The sequence below is a fragment of the Chamaea fasciata genome, unplaced genomic scaffold (genome assembly GCF_029207755.1).
Source record: "Chamaea fasciata isolate MVZ Bird 193981 ecotype frontalis unplaced genomic scaffold, bChaFas1.0.hap1 SCAF_1, whole genome shotgun sequence".
Lineage (NCBI taxonomy): Eukaryota > Metazoa > Chordata > Aves > Passeriformes > Sylviidae > Chamaea > Chamaea fasciata.
Genome location: NW_027094086.1, coordinates 103,013,819 through 103,027,144, shown reverse-complemented (window position 1 = coordinate 103,027,144; position 13,326 = coordinate 103,013,819). Strand labels below are relative to the sequence as shown.

Sequence of the window (13,326 nt, the reverse complement as noted above, 5' to 3'; positions counted from 1 at the left end):
AATGAATCAGACAGTTCATCTTGAGGGAAAGTAGAGAATTTGGAAGCAAGATAGGAACTTTCTGTCTGAAAAGGTGTGGGAGGAAAGACCTAAGTAAATTTTTTGGAGAAGTAATTATATTCAATTGGAGATGATGGATGACATCAATAAGCAAGTTTTAGCACTCATTTGCTGATGTCCAAACCCATCACTTTTTAAAAGAGCATCACATCAGAGAGCAGCTTATCTGCATAGTAGAAAGATACAACTGGTCTGGTAGATTCAGCTTCTTGTATTGGATTTCCATGTAAAAAACCAAATGAATAAAAATAATATTTTCTGGAGCACTAGTATAAATACTTTGATTACTCTGCATAACAACCTCTTGTTCCTGCAGAACATCAGAAGTTGCACAGAGTCTACCTTTAAAAGCCAGAAGAATTAGTAGTAACTGTACTATCTAGTTGCCAGCTTCTGTGATCAATTAAGGAACATGATGTTTACCGTAATCTGGAATTAGAGATTTCTTTAAAGTGATCTCCTAGATTTGTTCCTAAATTTTATGATAAAATCTCAGCATTAAAACTTTTCCTTTGCCCAAGTTCCTTGGATTAAAAAAATAAAAATAAATCCAAAGAAATTAGGAAAAAAACTAATTTAGTTGACACAACTAAAGATAGCTTTTAGATAACTATATGATGAGAGAAATTACAGCTACTAGATGAATAAAGACTAAATACTCCCCTGCTAAACTGCTTGCCCATTCTGGGATAATTTTTTGTGGCTTTACTTTGCTTTCTGTTTTGTTTTTCTTGGGGCAGTGAGGTTTAAAAGTTCCCTAGAGATTTTTCAGTTTTACATTTTTACCCAACTAAGCATGAAATTAAAATGCTTAAATAATTTGTTTGAGTAGTTTAAATCTAAACATTTCCGCAGTTTACTACAGAATACCTGTGCTTAAACCGCAAATTTTGCATACAGTAAAAAAAGGTGGAGAGTGTCTGAAATGCTCTCTGTAACCCTTGGCTATCATTTTCAGTGTAATGGTCACCCTACACATAGGAGCAACTTCTGTTACATAGTTAAGGCAGTACCTCGTAGGCACAGAAGGCTACATCATTTTTTGAGAGATGTCACCTCATGGTTAAGCCACAGATACCAATCTAATAGTGCTCAGAGAGCATTCTGTTGGACTTTTTAGAAGTCCCTTTTGCTGCCTTGTTACCAAGAGGTACTAACAATTTCCTCATTACAAGAAGGCTTTTATACCCAATTGACATTCTCCTGCCATCCTGATGTTTTGGATACTTGCATGTATAGCACCTATTAATGTTAATGGCACTGAATGCATTCAAATCTTTTTTCACATCAGTGAATGCATTTCCCACTAACAGACTAGCTGCATTAAAAATTTCTTGAGAAAGTAACAGACAATTCTGATTTCCCTGCTAGTTAGCATTTTCCCAACAGAGCTATTCAGAATAATATGAACTGGATTATTGATCCCTTCTATGACTGTAGTTCACAAGATGACTCCTCTTTTCAGTACAGCCCATCTTATATAGATTGCTCACTAGTTCTAGGTCAAGGGTTCGAGTTAATCTGCAGCTTGTCTCTGTAATAGCCTCTTCATTTTTCAAAGAGAATGAGATTATTTTCTGGAGATTCAGAGTGACTTGCTGAATAGTTTTCTGGGCAATGACATCTGGAAGTCAAATATGTACTGTACATTTATATTGAAACGCTTGATCTTGAGAATTTTTCATACTGCTTTGACAGGGAAAAGGTAAAAACAACTTAATTTGTGTAGCTTGAGATGTACACCATGATCTTTCATCAACATGGCAAATTAGATTCATGTTTACTTATAAATCAATTTTGCCTATCCTCATTCAAACGTAATCCTTAGTGTAAAATACTACTGTAAATACCTTTCCCAATTAAAAGACCTACTGGCTGAATAGGAAGCTCCCAAAAGACAGGTAATAAGTTTATTAAGACTATACTACCTGTTAAATCAGGATGGATCATACAGTATGGGCAATGAGCTATACGCTAATGCCATCTTAAATATCACAAAAGAATCAAAATAATTCTTCTCCTTTACCTTCTGAATCTAAATCAAATATTACTACAGTCAGGATTGGACTTTATCTAAATTTAAAACATTTTTGTCTTTTCATCCTAACTCTTACACAAAGCAAAAGGTGCTTGGTGGTGCTTTTTTTGTTTTATGAAATGTATGTATATAAGACATAAGTTTTAAAAAATTTAATTTTGTTCAGAGAAAAATGAAGATCATCATTTTCTTATCATCTCTGATTTTCTGAGCCTCCTCATTTTGCACAATTAATTTGTCAAGTTCCATTCACTGTGTGACTTCTGAAATTCAACTGTCTTCATCTAGGAATATTATTTTCTTTTGTTTCACACCCTTTTAAAATCCTACTTTTCTCTGATTTTATCGTTTCTTTGTAATACTTCTCACAACCACACTGATTACTTTGCTTGTATTCAGCCTCATTATATTGTGTGTGTCGTGCCTTGTAAGATAGTGCACTCTTTGGGGGAAGGTGTGTGTCTCCTGTTATGTGTCTGTAGAGAATCTCCTACAATGGAGCTTTGATCCCTGTTGGATTGCTTGAGTGCCATCATCATAAACATGCTTAACAACATAAGTAGTTTCAAGAAAGTCTATTTCTCTTGCTAAATCAGGGCAAAAATTAGGAGAAAAAATGGTTTTGTAAAAAAACCATAAAAATGCATGTTGATTTAGTTAGAGAAAAATTGATTTTGAAAAGCTGAAGACATTTAAAGTATTTCTACTGAAAACTAAGGTCATTTCTATTTTTTCTAGTCAGTCTCAGAATTTGAAATCAACAGAACCATCAAATTAAACTGGCATATCACCTCTTGATGTGGCACTATTCCTGCCAGAGCTTCTTGTGAGGATTTTACTTTCATGTTATGGGCAACAGAGTTTTAAAAGAGAAGAAACAAAGAAAGAAAAAAACAATTAGAAATAGGATTTTTCAGAGACTTTACATGTCTGCTAGCTATGTCACACTTTTGAGAGGCTAGGACTTTAAAGGACAGGATTTGCACTATTGGAACTTCTTAAGCAACATTTCTGTTCAGAAAGAGGCTTTACGAATGTGGCCTACTAACTTGCAGTGGACTTGATTTCACAAAATGGAAGGATTGTTCCTGTACAAAGGTTCTTTCTTAAATCAGGCATTAATCTTTCAAAACCACGGTTAGGTTAAAGCTGAAAATGCCCTGCAGGAAGGAAATCTCATGTAATTATGAAAAAAAAAATTAAAAAAGGTTAGTTTCAGCAGTTCATTTGATTGACTTGAAAAAATTTTCAAAGTGGATCTTAATGAATGGAATATATATAATATTCTTTGCCTTTGACAATACTGATGAAATTTATGCGTAGAAAAGGTTATAGCTGTGAGGCTGTATTACTGAGTTTGTATAGGCGAACATCACATACTCATGATTATCCTCTGGATTTCCTTGACCATTTAGTCATAATGTTGATACAGTGACATGAAACTTCAGTTTTACTATCCGAGGATAATCAACCCTTTGAATGACATCATCACTGCATATGTATAGCTTTACAATTTATTACATAAAGGCAAATGAAATTGTGTAAACCTACATATTGTTAGCAGGAATTTGTGAACTGTGTAAGCTTGTACAGAAAAAAGCCTTGAAAAGTTATTAAACCATCTCAAACTCATGGCAATGAAACAATTATTTCCTATCCATATTGCCTTTATATGACAGCAAGCATTTTCAGAGGAACACTTAGAACTTTAAAAACACGGAAATAAAAGTACATTATTCTTAATCAACCTGCCCATAAAGCCAAAAGTCTGAACATGAAAGCAGTGATGAACCCTTAAGCCACAGCAAAAATAGAGTAAAATGCTTATAACCTCTGTAATATTACTAAGCAAATAATGATTTTCAAGTATAGTATCTTGAGGTTTTTCAGACGTATCAGAAAAAACTGTAAAAGCATTCTTATCCAAAGACTTTTGCACTCCAGCAATCCAACTAGCTCAGCAGGGATGGAATATTACCAGGATTTAAAAGCCACAAGAAAGCTGCAATTCATTCAATAATAAATCTTGTCTGCACTAGTTTTGGACTACAATAATTTGAGAAGAAAGGGAAAAAGCACTTACTGGTTCAGTTGATTTTCTTTAAAAAAACCCAAAACAAACCCAAACTATCTGACTGACACTAAAGGTTAATTTTTGAAAGATGAAACAAGAGCCAAGAAATAAAATGCTCATACAGGACAATATTTTTTTTAAGTCACAAATGTATATGCAATAAGATCCTTGGGTCTGTAGTAAAATTTGCTTTGTGTTTTATATTATTGCAGTACATCACAAGAATATCAGCTACACACCCTCAAAAATCTTCTAGTCATCTTTAGAAGGAGAAACAGAAGGGTAGATGACCATGAAATTATGATCTTACCACATTTGAAGGTTCCAATTTCTTCCTCTTGGCAAGGTCAGTGATATTATTGCCATTGTAGTTGATGCTCTCCATGCAGCCTTTGAAATTTTTTCTACTGTTAGAACTCGGCTTGCCAGAAAAAGGCATGCCTCCAAAGGTTATCTTCAAATGAAACAGAAAAATGGTAGATAGTTACTACCACAGGAAGGCAAAGACTTTTAAAGAGTTTTGTTGTACAAGTATTTGCTTTCTTTGAACATTCAACCATGGCAAAATAGAGAGTTTGCAACACTGTTTACAGAAAAAGGTTGTGTCAAAATAAATACTGCAAAAGCAGAAAAAAATATTGTAATTAGTTTTAATTATTTATGGTAGCCAAACCCAAGTTTTATTCCAATTGTCCAAACAGTGAACAGACACACATCACAGTTATTCATATGTGAACTGCTCTTCTGATTGCTATCTGAAAATAAGCACTACAAACAAAGAAATTGGGACCAATTTCCATCAAAGTATTTTTCTAAACAAAAGTAGATGTGAAATTAGCCTAATAATCTGAATCAAATCATTCACTCAGCTCTAACAGTGTGCCAAAGCTCAGACAACAGCACAGCAGTGGTGGGCTCCAATGTCGCATGTTATTCTGCCTTAATGCTTATATATCTACTTCATCCAGAAGTATTTACAGAATCACACAGTTAAAGATGAAATCCCCTGGTAGACAGAAGGACCAAGAACTTTGGCTTTTGTCATGTAGTTCTAGTGAATGAGGAGCTACCCCTTGATTTATCTGGTCAAATCATCTCCTTAGAGAAGACCAAGGCAAACACTGCAAACACTCAGTCATCAAACTGAACTAGGAATTTGTTTTTGTCTTACAGTTGAATTTCATTACCCTGGGTAATTTATTCTGGGTTATCTATGATCTATAGTGCTAAAAAGCTTAGAAACCCAAATATTTACAAACTAAAGGTGTTCATCTTTGATGAATTCTTTCTCTGTCACTCCATAGAGATGCTACAGGTCTCTGCCACATAATGGAAATAATTTGTGGAAATGATTGGAAGTGAATAATATTGCATATTTTCATTAATACTTTGCAGCCCAAACAAACAAACAAACAAACAAACAAATAAATAAATGTATAGTATATTTAATAGTAATGAAACCTTGTTTCCTGCCCCACAAATGTTCAGAAAAATATCAATTTGTAGTCTACTGCTGAGATTTGGCAGAACAAAGCTTTTAAACATTATTCATTGTCAATTCCATTTGTTATTACCAATAGCAAGAAAACAGAGCTCTAGGGTGACATTTTCAGTTTTGAATGCATGTGAGACACTGGTTTATACCACTTTGTATATACAGAGAAATAAAACTGTATGGCTTAAACCTAAAACCTTTATAAACCACACACACCAGCTTTTGGTGTGTAAAAGGGTTGTGGGGACATTCTAAGGCATTGTAAATGGACATAACTTGACTTTAGAGAAGATACAGGTCTTCACATGGAGAATGGGAACTGTAAAATTTTACTGGTTGTTAAACATTTTATGCATGTTATAATCCTGTATTTGGATTAAATCAAATGTAAAAATTAAATAAAAAGAAAGAATTTTGAAGAAAAGAAGAAAAAGCAAAAACCCACGTGAGTTAAGAGGAACTTCGGGGACTATTTTTCGATCTCGAAAATGCAATGAGAACTTGCATAAGTTCATAAGCATTTGTGTTTACTTAACTTTTCTGAAAGAGATTAATCTAGAAACTATTTTGTCTGTGGAAAACTGTTTTGATCCTTTTGGCTTTATTCCATGTTAATCACAAAGACAACACCTTTAAATTTGTGGTGTCTAGGTCCAAGATCTGTGATATAATAGTGAGGAAAGGAGGGAGAAGAGATTAGTTCTCTTGAGTTTATCCAAATCACAGAAATGTATACTCACACATACTAAAGTAAGTTCTATTAACCACAAGGAGATCAATGTACATGGAAAATGAAATGCATTTTTGAGAACTGACAGTGAGGTCTCTTTATGCAGATAGGGTGGGAAGGTGAATGCACTGAATTCAGCTCTTATAGGGATACACTTTTTATATGCAATATTTTTCTTATGTAAACATTATGCATATATATATGTATGTATGCATGTATGTATGTATGTGCAAAAATTGCACAACCCTGGCTTATGGCATTCAGCCTTTTTCTGTAGTTCATTTACTTGAAAGCCTTTAAAAAATCTATTTATGTGAGTTTTAAGTACCTCAGTGCAGATCTTCAGTGCTCATTAGTTAATAGAGGCACAGGCAAATTTGCTTGTTATTTTCTCATTAGAGCTGCCAGCAAATAATGCATTCATAAACATTTTTTTGAATATAATCAAATATTTGACTCAGAAGCATTTACAATTATAAGTTCTTGTCTCAGACATTCATATATTCTTGGTCAAAAAATTGTAAAAATATAAATACACAAGTTAATTCAAACTTTTTTCCATGACATCATTTATATTGACTCTTACATCTTAAAAAGTTGTAATGATGGAAATTACATATTTGGTGCGGCCAACCAAATTAATTCTCATTAGAAACAGTAGAGAGTGTAAGAAAATATTATACAAAGATTGCACTAATGAACGTGTTGAACTTGTTGTACAGATTAGGGGAGCTGAACAAATTCATAATAGCTGAAGCTGTAGTGTAATCAAACAACAAAACCACATTTAATTACTACCAGCATTTGTATGGATTAACCTGATTGATTAAACAAGTTTTCTTACAACTTTCCTAACTCTTCATTACTTCTTTCTCAAAAGAAGCTACTGATGCTATACTTGTGATAATACAAGGGATTATCTACCTACCTAAGACAGGACAGGTGAAGATTTGTATTAATAAAAAGGTTCTAACCTGCTTCCTTCACTAAAAATAAATACTAACACCACAGATTAAGGCTTTCTGATTCAAGAGCAAAATTATCACCTGAGTGGAACAACAGATTGCACCATACTTTTTGAAATATACTTCCTGAGTAGAGCAACTGCTTTTAGAGATTTTTTTAAATGGTGTTTGCTTGTCTTGCTAAATAACACAGATCTCCCACATTAAAACAAAAGGCTGAAATGATTGTTTCACCACATGGGACTTGGTAGACTAATTAAGAGAAACATAATTTACACTTAACAGAGAACACTGTTGGAACGAAAGTTTCAAGAAATTTAAGGGAATAAGTAATCAAAACAAATGTATGAAAAATTAAGAAAACAAATTATGTTAGCTTTCTTCTAGGACTTATCTTTATAAAACAAATTTGAATGAGAAGAAAGAAATTTCACTGTCTACCTCATAGTCTAGGTCCAGGTAATCAAATTCTCCATTCGTTCTGAAGTGCTGCATGTGTCTGTCAAGAGTGAGATTGATGTTCCTCCCGTGGCGTTCGATGATGATGGAGTGCCAGTGGTGATCATCCAAGAGGCTGCCTGTCGTCACAGATGTGTGGCCAAAAATAGAGCCAAGCTGGTTGCTGCCTGAGAACAGAAACAACAGCAATTCTCACCTCATACTAGTTAGGCAAACATTTTCCTCTTTCTTTGTCAATGTTACACCTGAATCATACCAGACATGCAATAAACTGGAGGAAGTCAGTCTGCTATGAAGACGAGATCTGCCCAATGGAGAGTTGCTGCCACCAATACAAATAGCTAGACTAAACAGAGTAAGCATCTGATCACTGAACTGCATAAATTTATGTATAAATCCATAGTAGCAGTTATTTGGAAATGACCCTGGGAAGCAAGACCAATTTCCAGTTGTAAAGACGGTTTTATAAAGGGTTTTCTGCTCTCACTCCTATACTAAACTCTGGGCCAGATTCTGAGCTGTGTTGGAACTATACTGATTTATGAATGCAGTGAGGGACATGGAGCCTGATAACAGACTCTAGCAAAATAAGCCTTTTCACTCTTGAGTTCTATGCATTCTGGCCTTTACCAGTATCATTATACCAGTGAGCAGAGGGGAAAAGGCTCAGTGTAGACTGAGCTAACAACAGCAAAAAACCATCTTCTGCTAATACAGCTTATTTCAGTCTGTTATCCTGAAGCAATCTTCCTAGTCTAGAAGTCAAACTACTAGCAAGAGTACAATTTTGCAATTCTCTGCTGTATTATCCAGGAGGCTTTGCCAGTGTAGCTGAGCTAGTCAGAGATCACATCTCATTGCCATCTGACTGACACAGCTAAGCCAGCAAAAGTTGATAGCACGGATCCCAACTGAAGCAGCAAATGACTAATTCAGCAGTAAGTGTAAAAAATTGCTGCACTGCTCAATAACTCAATGCAATCTTCCATGTTCTGAATGCATGGGGACCTAAAGCATTTCTGAGGCTGAGAATTTCTTACCCTCAAGAGTGCCTGCAACTGAGATATTGAAGTCTGTGCATGCTGAAAACACATTCTGGCAAATCACACTTTCGTGGCTTATAACATTACTTCCCTACGAATGACCATCCTGCCTTTATGCTGAAGGCCAATGGTTTTGTTGGTTAAAAAATAAAATAGAATTGCATGCATGTCATTGAGCCTCAGTTTCTTCAACGCAAAGTTGAACACAGTGCAAAGTGAAACCTAAATCCACTTGTCTCCCCATCCTTTCCCCACCCTCTGGTGTTTGAAATTAAGTCACTGGATATCACCAGGCAAGATGAGCATCTTTTTCTACTATGTCTGATGCAAAGACAATACCCTCAGACAGAGGAATAAGAACACCATAAAGCATTACATCTGTTTATCGAGAGTGTGTCAAAGGGCCTAATCCCATTTAGCAGCCTAATGATTTAAGAACATCCCCCCCAAACTCACATATGGAAGTTTAAATAGTTTATAAAGACAGTTGGTGCTGAAGAATGTAGAGGAACAGGAATTGAAAGGGTTACTACTGCAATTAAAATTGCTGAAAACTGAAAATAGGTAACTGCTATAGGAAGGTGTGCTTTCCTGATCATCTGTTCATGTTCATTGTTAGAAAAAGAGCAGGAGAAAATGCTAGTGGAAATAAGTACTATTCAATGTAAATAACAAATGGAACAATTTACTCTTCATGTGTCTATAAGAGAACTAAGGAAAATTGCTTGAAATCTTTTTCTAAGGTTCTTTTGTTTGAATGGAAAATTACCTGAAACCAGATAAATGTGGGTCTTTTTCATAATAAATGTACTTTATAAATCCAGTCACTTATGAGCCTGTAGTCCTCTACCAGATGGACTGGAACTAGAATAATATATATACAGGATTTCATCATAAGATTACCTGATAAAACAATCTGTCTCTTTCCCTTTCCTACCCTTCCTTCTCAGACTCTAGGAAGGCTGCTGAACTCCAACTTCATTTGGCCTGTAGCTTTTAGACTGATACTTTTTTTTTTTTCTGCAAGGTTCCTAAGGGTGACCTTAATTCCTCCAGAAGTGATGACAGTGTCTTTCTCTCACACAAAGCCACAGCTGAGGCCAAATATAATTCTGGCGAGCTATTTTATTTTTTTGTTTGTAGTAATGACAATATATTGCTGATCTTGCTTTTCTGTATGATCTTCTTTTTGTAGTATATCACACAGAGCAAAAGGGACAGGATGGAACTAAACATGCACGCACACTCCCCCCACATATAGAAAGGGAATTTACAACATTTTCAACAAATTATCTGAATAAATGATGTGGCTTATCAAATTACTGTGGGAAAGAGGATGAAGTGTTTAACCTAAAATTTTTGTGGGAGAGCTAAAAATTACTGCAATGCTTAACAATCAAAACATACCTAAATTTAAATTTAAAACAAGTTTGGCTTTCTTTAGTTCCAAGGTGATATAGTCTCCTTGCTGTCCTTCTCCATGGAAGATTACACCTTCGTTTTCAGAGGTCTTAAATTTCAGAGAGATTACATCTTTCAGTGTTTTCATTTTCTTGTTCCTGAATCTGTATGGTAGCACTACATGGCCATCAAAATTGATAACATCAGACCCTAAAAGAAAAAAAAAACAAAATCATTAATGAGATTATATAATCATATGGCCTCTGGAAAAATAGGCATGCCATACGCAGATTGTACCTGAACAGAATAAAAAATGTGCAAATGTGATATGCATTGTAAATACATTTTCTTTTGACCACAATTTAATACCATAAAAAGTAAGAACCAGGCAGAATACAAATTTAACCCACATAATGCAAAAATAGAAACAAGTCAGATTTGGGAGGTAAAATGCTACGGCTGTGCTCAGTGACTTTCTGTTTCTCTCAAATATAATTGCTGCCATGTACATTTTACTAATTAGAGCTCAAAATGAAAGGTAAATGTCTGTGTGGTCATTAATAAAGCATTTGATACTTCTTTAAAATTCACTATAGGTATGTGTAAGAACTGTAAACAATAAGACACGAGCCCAGAGTAACTGCCTGGCAATTTTAGATTTTATGTAAAACAGACAAAAGCCTTGTCTATTTCAGGAAAAGGCAGGTAAGTTGTGACCTCAAATAATGTTGAGAAGAAAAAAAACCAACTCTGTTATTTGAACTAATTTTTTATCAAGTTTGGTTTTGTTCAAAATATGTGGAAACAGGAATGCAAACATTTAGGATCAATCCAATATTCATATAAATATTTCATATTAACACTACAAAATTTTGAGTTGTTTTATTTTCATGACATAATCTCTACTTTAAAGAATGAACGCCAATTTTCCACATTTTTCTGAGTGCTAGATCCACGGTAAAAATAGCTGCAGAACTGGATTCCATACAGCAGATGCATTTATGCTGAATATTGAATCTTGTCACTTAAGCTGACTTCTGTAAAAGATTTCAAACCAGTATTTATCACTGAAAATTTACACATATTTGTTTAAGAAATCCCCTATGCAAGCTGCTAATAATCAAATCAGCAGTTTCTTAGCTACTATTTGTATGAACATTTCATTCTCACTGTTGACAACTAACAATTTGAATAGTCATTAAGTAAAATTCTTCATGTTCTTCAAAAGTGTTCATACACCTTATTGATATACCATATTCATTTGTGCTCTGAATGAAGAGAAGAATGGCATTGTATCATATATTCTTCAACCACATCTGATTTTTGTCTTCTTCTGTGGTCTTCTCTTCAGTGATTGCTTGCAACTTTTTAAAATTTCTAACTTGTTTTTGTTAATATGGTAGGAATTAATTTAAATCTTCCATCCCCTCTCAAAAACACAAACACAATTCTGTTGTGTAATTAACACAGAAGACTGTTTCAAAACTCCTTTAAAACACTATGTATGCTATGCTTAACTGCATATATTTCAGTTTGAATTTACATGGCCAAGTCTTCCTAAACCTGTAAAGGCTTCCTGTAAAGAAGTGATAAACTGTGATCCCCTTATTGTTTATGCCAACTAAATTGAGCAAGCTGTCAGGAGACCTGAGAAATTAATTCTTGAGATTTTTATATGTAGTTTATGGAAGAAAAAACAAAACCAACTTTCAGAAAAACACTAAACCTATTTGCAGAAAAAAAAAATGCAGCATGAAAGGCACTCTTATCACCAAAATCAATCTTTTATGTTAAGCAAATTTGCTTTAGAGATCCTGTTCTTTTGAATCTACATACAACTGCCTGGCACAAGTGTTATATATGAAAGAAAATTGATGGCCATTACACCTTAAGTAACCTTCAAACCAAATATATATATCATAAAGAGATGATTTCCCATGAAATGTCTGAGATTGTCTTCCAAAAAATTTCTTATATTTACTGTCTGACGGTTACAGAAACTCCTGTATGGGGTATATCAGTTTTCCCCTAAGGCCAGCTGGTACCACTATGTAACATCTGAAGAATTTGGCTTAATAGGCAGGGATCCAGAGCTGATCAGGACCATACAATTTTGTGGATTCACAAGATATCCATGATAAGACAAGTACCCAATCTGTTCCTACAGGCGTTCTCATTCTTTGAAGAAAATTCATATTACACACTTTAACAAAGATGAGTAAAAAGGCCATATTTTTCCAGAATCTGTCCCTGAATTTCCATGTTTTGAAAAGAATTCAATTAAATAAAGAAACCGCAGTAATCTTTGATTAAGTAGATTTTTTTTTACACATGGCTGTACTGTCAGCATGGGTCTGAATGATAATTCAATCACCTGAAGATTACATAGCAATTACGTTTAAGACTTATCATATGTAGACTGTAGTAATGACTTGTGTTCTTTCTATGATGACATTCAGCTATTTAATATCATGATAATTACCACAGTGCAGAATGCTGCTCAGACAGTAAACCATATAATTCCTATAATTGCAGTATAAATATATAATTTTTCTCATCTATCAGCATTAGTAAGAAAGAGACCTAAGCCATCACATGAAGTACGTTCACCTGCAGTCAGTGATTGTTGTCAGAGGCTACTGCTGCAATGGGGAAAACCTTCATAAGAAAAGATAAAGTTAAAAAAAAGAGGGAGAAAGAGAAGAAAATGAATAAAGAAGGGGGAAAGAAAACCTGAGTTTTTTTCTTTAATTACATGGAAATAGGAAGTACAAACCCGATTACTTGCAATTTGATTTCTGCCCCACTGGATTTCCTGTTATAGGGATAGGAAGGAACATACTGCTAAAAATGAAAAAATATAATACCACTTTCCTTTGACTAGGGAGATGTGTTAGGCCTTTTCCCAACAAATGTCTGAGACCATATTAAAGTCCTTTCATTAGTAATGAAGCATCAATTTTCCTCTCAAAATATTTCAGAAAGCCTTGCAAAGATTGACAGGACAAACTGGGTGACACATGTGGCCCTGTTCACAAATCTCAAAGGAAGCTAAACCCTC

The 13,326-nt window shown here is 34.4% G+C and overlaps 1 protein-coding gene across 1 annotated transcript in view; it reads right to left on the bottom strand.

Moving 5' to 3' along the window:
• The window catches only part of CNTNAP2 (contactin associated protein 2), a 765,857-nt gene that overhangs the window by 530,215 nt on the left and 222,316 nt on the right, over positions 1–13,326 (bottom strand). The window contains exons 6-8 of the mRNA XM_066189178.1: positions 10,272–10,475; positions 7,804–7,988; positions 4,483–4,626 (exon numbers count right to left, since the gene is read on the bottom strand). Of these exons, the coding sequence (XP_066045275.1) occupies positions 4,483–4,626; positions 7,804–7,988; positions 10,272–10,475 (533 nt within the window). The remainder of the gene's footprint in view (positions 1–4,482; positions 4,627–7,803; positions 7,989–10,271; positions 10,476–13,326) is intronic.